A 12,756-nucleotide genomic window follows, 5' to 3' on the forward strand; every position below is an offset into this window, starting at 1 on the left:
GCAGAGAAATCTTGGGCTACAATGGAATGGACTTAGTAAATACTACTATCTGAATGTCTCATCACACTCTTCTAAGCATTCCAAAATGTACCAGCCTCTACTCATCTGTTAGTGGCTGATTGGACTTTATCGGTCATCCATTCCTCACTTCCTGCCCCCGATGTCTGCTCTTTTGAACATGCAACAAAACATTTGTGAACATGTATTTAAATAAATAGAAACCCCAATCAAAGTAGAAAAATGCAGACTCTTCCCAGGTTACAAAAAAAGGCAAGAACTTTATTTAAACAAATCCTCAGTTGTGTGTTACATCATGTCCATACCTAAATCAAAAATCATAAATGATAATGCAAAGGAAATGGAGGGCTTCATAAAAGCAATTATCCAAATATTATTCTTGGCCAATGCTTGAACTAAATACACAGTGGAAGTGAAAGGTAGTGTATGGCACTTAAATAAATAAGAGCAAAGAGAACAAAACATATTCACAGTCCGAAGAAATAGGTTTTTGAACCTTTGGTATATGTCTCAAATAAACATCAGTAAACACATGTTAGCCAATAGTGTTTCATTGCAGGTTTCTCAAGCTAGGGCTCATGTGTATGTTGCAGAAATAACTGATAAAATAATAAATTGGGATTCACATGGGCTGATTAAGGTCTCTGGTGTGAGCACACAGATAAATTCAAACCATGGCAAAATGAAGTGCAGCTGTGTTGCACAATGAAACTGTGTAAGAAAATGAATGAAATACACCAGTTAGAAATTCTGTGGCTCAAGTAGACACCCTTGATATTAACAACAGCGACAAAATATTTTTAATGCTAGCCAAAGTCCACAAGCTGGAAGGCAGAAATATCCCAAAGCTCATAACCACATGCCTAACAGTGCAACAACCATTTCACAGAAGTGTTATAGCTGCATATTGCAATCCCCTCCCTCCCACCCAACCCCTGCCCCTAAGAAACAGCACCAGTGCAGTTTGAGTTAGAAAATTGGAAATACTGAGACATTCCGAAGGTTTTCATAATGACTAAGGGCTAGTCAGATGGAGCTTTAATGCAAACCTCTGCCATGGCCATTCTCCAAAATCACCCCCCCTGTAATTCCCTCTAGCTTGCAGATAAACCATATTAGGTCTACTGTAAGGCCAGATTCAGAAAAAAAAGCTGGCATGCTATCCTGGGTTGAGGGAGAGGTGCATGCTGATGGGGTAGGTACATGGAAGATGCCTCAGGGATGTTTGTCCTGCAGCCTGGGATGAAGGGATGTGTTGAGATAGGTCACAAATTTTGTACCAATGAAGTATTTGTCTCACGCCATTCACCAGGATATAGAGCTCAGCAGAGCTAAGTCCTACTTGGTAGCTGTTCAAGTACACTGTTATTAGGATCAGACTAGGCCATAAATGAAGAGGGCCCAAAGAAGCCCCACTCATCCTTCTCCTCACTCTAACCCAATGGTTTCTGTTGGAACCAATGGTGTGACCTGACGTGTGGTAATGGTTCTACTTTCTCTCCTCTCCCATTGATGCAAGGTCTTCTCTTATCCAGTCTTATCCTACATCTCAATAGTAAATGAGGGCAGATGCAGTCACTCTCCGAGCAGTCATCTGCCTCGGGGCTCCTTTTCATTCCCCAGGCCTTCCCCAAACCTGCCCCTTCACACATAGGCGGAGTCACTGGACTGAGTCCTGCCAAAATTGGGAACACTGACTCGGGGCAGGTCCTTGTTGCGGATCTCATAGACAGACTTCCTCTTGGCCTGGGCCCCTCGCACAGCCAGCTTGATCTTGCGCCATCCTAGGTGGTTGAGTTCAGCCAGGTTGAGCACAACACAGATGCCACTCACAGCAAACATGAACACTAGAAAGACAGTCTTCTCGGTAGGCCGGGACACATAACATTCTACTTCCTTGATGCAGGGGTAGCGGTCACACTCATACAACCCTGGGACACTGAAGCCATAGAGAAAATATTGGCCCACCAGAAACCCAATCTCCAGGGCATTTCTGAACACCACTTGGATAATATAGAAGCGGGAGATGCCTTCCTGCCTTCGGAGCTTGGATCGTGCTGCAGTGCGCAGCCCTGATGGGTGTGGGGTCAGCTCCTTAACCTCTAAACAATCAGGCTCCATCTCCTTGCTGGTGTTCTCTGTGTTCTGCAGCACCCCATTGACAATGGCATTTTGCAACTTCTTATCTTCTCTTTTGCCACCACCACTGACTCCACTCCCAGTTCCTCCAGGACCCCCCATGGACTCAGGGGGTTCCCTGTCCAGGGCTAGGAAGACTGTAGAGTAGCGGCGTTCTCGCTGTTTAGCAGACTGGTGCACAGAGTAGGTGATGAAGCAGAGACTGGGGGTACACACCATTATGATCTGGAAGACCCAGTAACGAATGTGGGAGATAGGGAAGGCGCGGTCATAGCAGGCCTGGTTACAGCCGGGCTGCAGGGTGTTGCACACAAACATGGTCTGCTCATCATCGTACACCGTCTCCCCCACAATGGCCACAATGAGGATCCGGAAGATCACCACCACAGTCAACAGGATCCTGAGCAGGGAAAGAGGGAGGGAGAAAGGTCTCAAGGGCTGAGTCACTGACTTGGGAAACCCCTGCTCCTCCTTTCCCTGCTCCTTATGTTTGCCAGTCCTTTGACTGGGGAGCTGTCCATCCCTGTGTGGTACTGAGCTGGGAATCTAGGAAATCTTTTTGCTGGTAGACTGAGAACACTTCATATTACAAGGGTCTCAAGTGTATATACCTCCATACACTGGACATGGTGTATTGCAACAGATAGATTTCACCTGTATACATGGAATGTACAGAGGCAAAAGACACACACCTTCACTCTGGATATGGCAAATGCACATGGAATATCTGAACAGAGAGTACGTGTTTCAAAGTTATATACAGAGTGTGCATATAACTATCCCAAGTGGATATTTAGTTTACCCTCAGTGTAAATACTGAACTTAAGCCTTTATATAAACGGATAGCTATGATGTCTATCCACATATATACATAGATATATATACAGTGTATATACATATGAATATATGTCTCTTTATATATAAAGACACAAAAGTATCAACTGGGAGTGGGGGATTCTGATACTGTAAGTTTTAACAGCCAAATCAGTTTAGTTTAATAAATGTTTTTGGGGGAAAGATACATCTGCTCCGAAGAGCAAATCCATCTCCCCATTTGCCCTTCTCTGTCCAAACACAACCCTGCCTTCCTTGTAGATTCTATTTAGGGAACCTGATGGAGATTGGCTCTGACTCCGGAGAGTGGGGGTACCACGACTGAGCCAACAACTCCTTTTCTAAGGGGAGAAGAGTCAACCCCCCGGTGGTGCTTCAGCGGGAAGGGATGGAGAGCTGATCAGGAGCAGCTGGGGGAGGGGAGCATCACTGGACACGGGGTGCTCAGTTAAACAGGGACACAGGCGCACGGACGGAAGAGGATGGGAAGAGGGCAGTGGATGGGCTGGGGGCTGTCGGGGCTCGGTTGGGACGTGAGAAGGGACTCCCGGGGGTCGCCCGACGGGGCCCGCTGACTGCCGGCTCAGCGCCCTTACCTCCCGATCATAGTGGAGTGCTGCTGCACCGCGGCTTCCAGCAGCCTCTCCAAGATGGTCCATTCCCCCATCGCTGTGCATCCGGAGGCAGCAGACAAAGACTGGGCAGCACCGGGCACGTTCCCGCTCCTGGCCCCTCCCTGGGCCGCACCTCCCGACTGGGAGCGTTTGACCCCGGATCAAAGAAGCAAACAAATTAAAAAAAAAAAAAATCCAGGAATCCCCTCTCCCTTTTATTGCACTTAAAAGAGGTAAATGAGAAAAGAAATCGTAGCGCTCCCCGACCGATGGGGCAGCTGGCGCGGTCGCGAGAGCGGGCACGAACCTCCCGCGCCGTCCCGGGATCAGGTCCGGAGCCCGCGGATGCCCAGGAGAGGGGCGGGGCGGGGGTGGCAGCGAGCAGGTCCGCGAGCTCTCGCCCGCCCAAGAGAGCTCTCACCCCCGGGGTTGGGGGCCAGCGAAGGGTCCGGGCACCAGCCCCCGCACCTGGCACTTCAGCGGGCACCGGGCGCCCCTGGACTGCCGCCTGCGAGGCCCGGGCGGAGCGCGCGGAGCTGGCTGACGGGCTCGGGAATCCGCGGCCGCCGCCTCTAATCCGCCCTTAAGTAGTCTCTGTCTGCGTCACGCCAGGTCGGCGGAGGGGAGCCGAGCGCGGCGTGCGGCTGTCGCTGCGCGCTGGAGCCCGAGGGGCAGGGGACGCGCGCGCGGGGAGAGGGGGGCAAGAGTCCTGGGGGCCCGGCGGGGAGTGGGGCGACCTCGGGAGGAAGGATCGCAGCGCCCCTCGGGGCTTCTCGAAGCGCACAGGTAACCTCACCTGACCGCCAGTGCCCTGCAGGAGGACGGGCAGCCGGGAGCAGACGCGTGGGTGAGTGGGGAGGAGCGGGAGTAGGTCGTGTGGCCTCCCTACGTGCGTCCCTCACCTTTTTGCTCTTTGTCTTCCGGAAGACCACTAAAATTCCCTGTCTAAATGGGGATGCTGGTTGGGGGAAGGTGAATGGAAGCGACGGTAGGACACTTTTAAATCTCCCTTGGAGAGGACTGAGTGGCGGAGAATAAGCCTGCAGTTCGGTGCCTCCGTGGGTCCGATGCTGGGATGAGGAAGGCTTGAGGAGAGTCCATTTAGGCCAAAGCTTAAATGCAGGTGTGAAGCTGCTTCTGAGGAAGGGGTCTGGACACAAGTCTATACTTAGGAAGTGCCTCGCGTGAGCTGGTGGGTGGCCACGATTTAAGGTCTGGCTTCCCCCAGCACAAACGCAGATGCTTTGCTGTTTTTTTTTTTTTTTTTAATATCTATTTATTTGTTTGTTTATGTGTTTATTTATTTGCTAATGGGTGTACATCTCAGGTTAAACTTGGTCTGAATCTGAATTTAAGGAGTCCCAGTACTCTACTATCAGAAACAAAACCGCTGACAACCTCACCCCATCTTCACTTCACTTATCTGGTCTTGGCTTTCTCCTCTCAACTAACAGATCTTGGTTTCTGTCTTTAAATTTACATTTTGTTGTCCATTCTATCCAGAGCAACTGCTTAATTGGTTGCTACAAAATAGAAACAATCACACCAGGCTGCTAATTAGCTCAGGGGTCAGTATTAAGAGACACAGTAGTTGGGAGTGATTCATATAAATGTACCCAAAGCACAATGGGTAAGTGGTTGTCAGCCTTTGAAAAACACAACTTTGTAAAAGGGTTGCTAACTCATTGTAGGAGCCTTCATTATCCACAAGGATCATAGCACATAAGTGTATTACATAAATCACACCATTATGAGCTTTCAGTTCTAGAGCAACCAAGGTGTTTGGGTAGCAAGTGGCCCAGGGACTGGGAGGAAGGGTACCAGGCATGGGTTCGAGTCCACGCACACTGCACTTTTGTGTTAAATGACTTTCAAGGCACAACTCAATATTCAGTGCAAGAGGGATCAGAGAGATTTCTCCTAGGCCAGACATCTTTACCCCAAGGAAGCAGTTTTTCACTGCAGAGAAGTAAAAGAGTCTACTAAAAATGGGAAGGGTATAGGGTATAAGTGGAACATTAGGGCTAAGGTAGGTGCTCCTTCTTTCCTGTTGGGCAGAGAAGAGACACAAAGATGAGGCTGGATGTGTATGCTATTATCCAGTCCGCTTCCAGATGGAATGGTGATCCCCCGGCTCAGACTTTGGGTTTTCTCAGACTTCCTTCCTGCTTCCTTAGACCCTGGTTCCCTGTATTCTCTCCTTTGGCAGACACTTTTGGAGTAAAGGATCTTAGACAGGGGTGAATGAGTGAGACAGTCCCATAGGAAATCTGTCTAACATCTTCAACTGCCCTAAAATAAGCTGCACAACTCAAAATCATTATGTTCTGTACATGTGGTTTTATCAAACCCTTGAAGATGATGATCCTAAGACCATAGAATGCAGGAAATATATTTTAAATATTCTTACAATGCAGTTTTCAAACACTAAGTTATGACTACATTAGTTGGTTATTTTAAAATAGTTTAATATGTCATATAGATTCAACATGGTAACACACATATAAACACACAAAAACATCTATACGTAGAAGCTATAATTTAAAAGACTCATCTGTTAGATTTGGTAGCCTGTTTTTATATGAAAACCTTCTCACCGCCACACTTTGAAAACAATGAACTGTTTTATTTTATTATTATTTTTTTAAATGCGTGGTCCTTTTTTTAAAGATTTTATTTATTTATTTGACAGACAGAGACATAGAGAGAGAGGGAACACAAGCAGGGGGAGTGGGAGAGGGAGAAGCAGGCTTCCCGCTGAGCAGGGAGCCCAATGCGGGGTTCGATCCCAGGACCCTGGGATCATGACCTGAGCCGAAGGCAGACGCTTAACGACTGAGCCACCCAGGCGCCCCTGAGCTGTTTTATTTTTAAAAAAACACTTATCTATTCATTTGAGAGAGAGAGAGAATGTGAGTGGAGAGGACTGGAGGGAAAGGGAGAGAGAGAACCCCCAAGCAGACCCCCAGCTGAGCGGGGAGCCCATCGTGGAACTAATCCCAGGACCCTGAGATCATGACTCTGAAATCAAGAACTGGACACCCAACCAACTGAGCCACCCAGGTGCCCGGAGCTGTTTTGTTTTTTTAAAATCACTCATAAGTTGTTTTACTTCCTATGTTGTATTTCCTTTTTTGAGCCTGATCAACACCACATTCAATTAGTAATTTGCCCCGAGAGTGCTGCATTAAATATGGAGAGGTTCTATGTAGAGCCAGACACTTCTGAATTTCCTCAGAGCATTATCTCATCCCACTGATTCTCACTGTCTCAATTCCCCGCTGAGCAAAGACCCCATTTAAGTCAACTGGGAAGTTTGTTCCATTGGCTCTTATTTAAAACTCATCTTCCTCTACAAAAGTCATGGTTTTAGATGAAAAACAATGAGCTCATAGAATAAACCTTCTTGTACATTAGACTATTTGGGGGATATGCATTAAAAAAACAGACACTGGAGTCCACCCCAAATCTCTAAATTAAAATCTATGGAAGTGAGGTTTAAGTACCTGCATTTTAATTTAATTCTTGCCAGTGTTTCTGGTAACAGTAACAAGTTGAGAATTCTTGTTTCTGTGAGTATTAGGGCAGAGAGGGCCCTAAAAATCAGAAGATCCTATCACCTTGTTTCACAGATGTTAAAATTGACCCCCAGATTAGGTGGATTGCCTAAAGTCATACAAGTAAGGAAATACTATGAAGAAAGTGCTATTTAAGAGTCCTAGAGGAGAAGACCAAATAATTTCAAAGGATGGAAGATATGATCTTTGAAGAAGAAAAAAGGAATTAAACTGGTTTGGGTCATGGGGACATACCAACCAGTACGTATCTACAGGAAAGTAATACCTGGATTGTTGGATTTGCAAAGGCCAATGTCTTACTAAACAGTAATTTCCATTAATAGAACAGGAAAAACATTTTCTACAATTAGGTGGAGAAAACTGTAAAGGCACATAGCAAAGGGCATGAATATTCTAATATAAGGAGAGAATAGAGAGTTACTGACAATGATTCATTTTACTACATGGGTGTATCTGGATTTGCTCTTAATCTTATATGTGTTTAGGATTTCATTCTCTTCTTAACCACAGATTCCCAGGTGAACCTGTTAGCTTTGCAGCTTCAAACATTTGGTAAAGGAAACCCCCACCAGGCACTTTGTCGAAGGTGTAAGAAGGAAAGTGAATCTATTGTCCTCTCCTTTACTGGACTGTAAATTCTTGGGGAGCAGAAGGTACGCCTTATATAGGTCATGGTACTTTCCACAGTGTCTTTAGCATTGTGGAGACTTAAATTCATTGAAGGAGTAGGGTGGTTATTCTGGCTGTCTAGTCTCCTCAGTCTGGGAGACCAGCACATTCCCTGAGTAGAGGTGGGTCCTGGCTCCCCTGTGATCATAAGTTACATTCAAACTGAGAGGAGAAAGGGTTCCCTTTTGCCAAGGGAAAGTCCCTTCACACCTGGGGCCACCTGCGCCCCTTACTAAAAAGCTGTTTTGCTAACCACCAGCCCCCTGCTCTGACTTGGTGCTGCTTTCACTCACTGTGGTCCCATCACCCACTGCACTAACCCAGGGAATGCTGCTGAGCTTCCAAGACTTGTGCTGCCCCATCAGAGAGGCAAGGCAGCCCAGGAGGCTGATCACAGCCCTGCATACACAGATGCTGGGAAGCGCCAGCATCTGTAGCCTCCAGGATTTGTGTGGCTCAGAAGGGACTGCGTTCAGTTTGGGATTGGCTTTTGTGTTAAAGTCCTCCACATTTCATTCACAAACAGCTAAGATTAACTGAGCTTTATCTCCCCCAGTGGCCTACATACATCTGTTTCCTAATGAAACCATCGAATTTTCTTCTGGGGGGGGCAAACCCAACCTGTCTTGTGAGACTTAAAAAACCTAAGCGGCCAATGAAATCTACTCCTCTTTGCTGCGAAGTGATTTCTCTCTCTCTCTCTTTTTTTTTCTTTTGTGCTTCCTTACCCACATATAGGCCCCAGTCCAAATGTTTAGGGAAGTACTTCTGTTTTTGCTGTCCAGACAAAATTTACAGAGTAATGTTTCCTGTAGGAGTAAAGCTGTTCAACCCACAGTTATAAGTAGCCCTGAATATGGTGGCTTGCTGTGTGGCTTAGGACTTCCCAGAGCCTGTTACCTTCAGAACTATTCCTCAATCTCATGATCCCAAATGTGAAGCTGTGTCTTAGCCCCAGGAGACCATGTATCTAAATAGTGGGGAAATTGAACATCTTCTGTGTGTTAGTCCTTTGAATAAAAGGGTATATTTCCCTTTTTAAAAACCACACGTACAAATTCCCCATTCCCCACCCACCCTGTATATAGAGAATATACCTATGTGTAGTAACATCTCAGGGATTAATGTAATATGACATTGTGGCCAAAGCAGATGAGTGAAATCACAGCAAATAAATTAACACTCCATTTAGAATTGAATCAGCCCTGCTGACACATAATCTTTCACATCTATGTTAAGTCGTGATTCCCATTCACATCAGGAGCTTCCCAGGGGGGCTTATTAAACCTGCAGGAAGAGATTTCTTTTAAGTCAACACTATTCAAAAGTCATTCAGCTACAGTGCAGAAGAGCCTGCCTGGGGTCTGGGCACCCCCACCTTTTCACACTGTCATTGTTGCTGTCCAGCCAGCACCCCAGCCAAGGAGGATATAGCTGGGCTTCCAGCTGAGTGCATTTCCAGGCTGCATAAAAGAGATGAGGAAATGACAAGGGAGATGCACGTGGGGTAGAACCTGCCCCTGACACATTTGTTAAACTGGGAGAATAGAAGTTAGTTCTCTCATGCACCCTTCTTGCACGTCTTCCATATCAGTGTGCTCCTGCTAAAAGGTGGATTCATCCTGGTGCTTCATATCCATGGTCAAGATAATTATGTGGAATTGATACTTATCCCAAAAGGAATCTTCTCTAAGATCTTATTTTCAAGGTTATTTCTTGCTTTCATAATCATACTGGGATTCTCCTGGTTGCCTGCTATCTTGACCCTCTGAAATCAGCCAATTTCTGTTTTTTTGCCAAGACTCTGGGGGCTCAGGCATTACCCAGCCCTGAGGCCTTTGTGATTTTCTAGCTCTTGTCTACCTAGCTGCCTTCTGATCACCTTTGGGCACCAAATCCGAGTCTGGTATGGAAGGCCTCTTGTTTCTGGACCTGGGGTGAGACTGGAAAGAAGCTATCACTCACTCATTACTCACTGCATGTTCAGTCCCCTCACTGCACTATTTTGATAGTCAGCCAAGGATTTGTCAAGACCACAGACTCCCAACTTGCCCATTTGATCCGGTTCACAATCTTCGCTGACCTGCAAAATCTCACACCAAAGTTCTCTTTTTGTTATAAAATCATCAGCCCACCTTGACTATAGATGGCCTTTGGTCATACCTCCCATCCCTGGAACTCCCCTGGAATCCTCAACCTCGTGACTTTTGAGCCTCCCACCGTGTACCTCACCCACTCCCCACCCCTTACTCAACCACCATAAAGGAAAGTAATCCGATAAACAAGCATACCAGGGTGTTAATAACTGATAACCACTTAATGTATTATCCTTCTCAGAGGAATTATCCTCATTTAACTTGCAAAGCCTGTATTCAAAGAAATGAAATTTTCTAGGTAGTTTCCCAAACATTGTACAGAAGAAGAGAACAGCTATTTGGGCGTAAGGGATGTTCTGAGCCTCCTCAAATCACACCACACAAGTACTTGCTTCTTTTATTGATCTGTAAAGTGGCCCTACTTGTGGAAATACAGGAATTACATTAACACAATGGTTCTTAAACTTTACTGTACGTTAGGATCACCTGGAGAGCTTTGGAAAATCCCAATGCCTAGGTTGTATCCCAGACCAATTAAAGCAGTGTTTCTGGAGGGGAGCCCAATGCACTGATATTTAAAAACAACAACAACAACAACAACAAACTCTCCAGGTGATTCCATATGCAGTCAGGTTTGAGCACTAGTGCAGTAATATCCACCACCAACTTCTTAGGCACAACAGCCCTGCGGGAGCCCAATAAAATAGGTTTTCTCCTCATGCTGGGAATGGTGCTTCTGGACATAAAGCCAGAATTTCATTCTGAAAATGTGTTCCTGTGGTTTTGTAAGTACTTAGTATAATCCATATGGGCTAGGTAGTTAGTTGCTAAACTGCAAACACCCATCTCATTTCATCTCAGGCCACTCCTGACCATCTGGTCCTCGTATTTTCAGCACAGGGCCATGTGTGTATTAATGAAATGATTGCATCCGATTACATCTTTTATTCAGAGCACAAGAAGAACAGTCCATATATTTTGTTCTCCAGCATCACTGTTTCTCTCATGATGTCAATAATTAAGTTATTCTTTCTATTTCATGCAGAGGTGGGATGGTCTTCCATTAAAGTAAGAGTGTACATCAAATATGTTATTGTTTATAATAAAATTTCAACTTTGCTTCCTGTTATCTATAATATAGATATAATATAGATATATCAGTCAAAAGCATAGACTTCCCCAGGTTAGATACTTATTAGTAGTCTCCATTTAAAAATGTCCCATCATAGGGGTACCTGGGTGGCTCGGTTGGTTAAGTGTCTGAGTCTCAGTTTCAGCTCAGGTCATGGTCTCAGGGTTGTGAGATTGAGCCCCGAGGTGGGCTCACACTCAGGCCAGAGTCTGCTTAGGATTCTCTCTCTCTCCCTCTCCCTCTGCCCCTCCCCATGCTCTCATGTGTTCTCTTTCTCTCTAAAATAAATAAAATCTTTAAAAAAAATAAAAATGTCACATAATTCATGTTAATAAACAAGTTGTGACAATTGGTATACAAGAGAGATCACCTAAGCGCACCAAAGAGCTGAGTTAGTTGCTGTTTTCTCTAGTTTCTCTGCAAAGGTCAGATGGTCAGAAAGCCATATGCCTGGACTGTACTTTTCTGCCGCTGCTTGGTGGAGTAGGGAAGGGTCAGGGGAAGGGGACCCACTTCTTAGTCTAAATCTTTAATCACAGTCTTGCAACCAAAACTGTTCTCCTAAGGAAATTTTATAATGCCAGTTGTTCAAATAAAAAGGATGTTTTTCCATCTTGTGACATCTGAATGAACAAAGATGAATGAAGAATGGATAAGCCGATAAATAGGATGGTGCTCACTCTTTATCAACTAGTTATATTCTCTCTTACCCTTTCATGTTACTAGAGTAAACATTTAAAAATCAACAAATACAGACATATATATACACATATATATGTACATTGTTACAACCAAATTCTACCAACCCATTAATATTTGATCTTTGATCTTTGCACATATAGATTCTTAGCCCAAACATTCATTTGTTTGCTCAGTGAAGATTTACTCATTGCCCAGTACGTGCCAGGGGGATATAGTAATGAATAAAATGATATAGTCCCTGATCTCATGGAGTTTAAAATCTAGTAGGAGAGATATATACAAATGAGTCAATAGCAATGTGTAATTTTAAAACTGTGATAAGAGCTACCAATGGATAGCTCTGAAATATGCAGCCCCAGTGTATAATGGGGCAGGCAGGGGCTGCCCTGCTTTGTGAGTAAGATTTGGGGAGTGAAAGGCATTTTTTAGCTGAGATCTAAAGGGAGAGTAACAGTAAACCAGGTGGAAGGTGTGGAAAAGGAGCATTCTGAGCTCAGGAAACAGCAGTGAACAGACCCTGGAGAGGGAGAGAGTAACACATTCAAAGAACTGTGAGGCCCCCATGGTTGGTTCATAGAGTGGGAAGCAGAGGGGCATGCAACAAGGCTGCAGAGTCAGGCAGGGGTCTCATCAAACAGAGCCTTATAGGCTAGGATGAAGATATTGGTATTTTTCCTAAGAGTAATGTGCTGCTTTGGAGGGCTCGGAAAGAAGGAAGTGACATGATTAGGTTTGTTTTTTAAAGCTCAATCCATTTGCATTGTGGAGAGAATAGACTGAAGAGGGTGGGCAAAAGCAGATGCAGGTAAACTAGGGATAACAAGCCACTGGTGAAGGGTTAAACTCAAGTAACACCCATTCAGGCATTTACCTTCTGATCCCTCAGGGACTATGAGGCTACACCAGGGAAACACTTCTAGTATTTAACCCTGTCTGTTCTCAGGCTAAGGAGCTAGATGACTTCTCAGGAACCA

The 12,756-nt window shown here is 45.3% G+C and overlaps 1 protein-coding gene across 1 annotated transcript; it reads right to left on the bottom strand.

Annotated features, from left to right (window-relative positions):
* Positions 1–300: 300 nt before the first annotated feature.
* GJD2 (gap junction protein delta 2) lies at positions 301–4,146 on the bottom strand. Its single transcript, XM_027571482.2, has 2 exons — positions 3,588–4,146; positions 301–2,557 (listed from the first exon to the last, which is right to left on the bottom strand). The coding sequence occupies exons 1-2, from the start codon at positions 3,656–3,658 to the stop codon at positions 1,663–1,665; spliced, it is 966 nt and encodes a 321-aa protein (XP_027427283.1). The 5' UTR covers positions 3,659–4,146; the 3' UTR covers positions 301–1,662.
* Positions 4,147–12,756: the final 8,610 nt, after the last annotated feature.

This window comes from Zalophus californianus, chromosome 6, assembly GCF_009762305.2.
Source record: "Zalophus californianus isolate mZalCal1 chromosome 6, mZalCal1.pri.v2, whole genome shotgun sequence".
Taxonomy (NCBI): domain Eukaryota; kingdom Metazoa; phylum Chordata; class Mammalia; order Carnivora; family Otariidae; genus Zalophus; species Zalophus californianus.

What these genes read in the sequence shown, in the direction of transcription:
- GJD2 (XM_027571482.2), bottom strand. Translation starts at nt 3,658, where the DNA reads ATGGGGGAATGGACCATCTTGGAGAGGCTGCTGGAAGCCGCGGTGCAG. An exon ending in CACTCCACTATGATCGGGAG is followed by an intron (nt 2,558 to 3,587) that starts GTAAGGGCGCTG and finishes TTCCCTGCTCAG; the next exon opens with GATCCTGTTGACTGTGGTGG.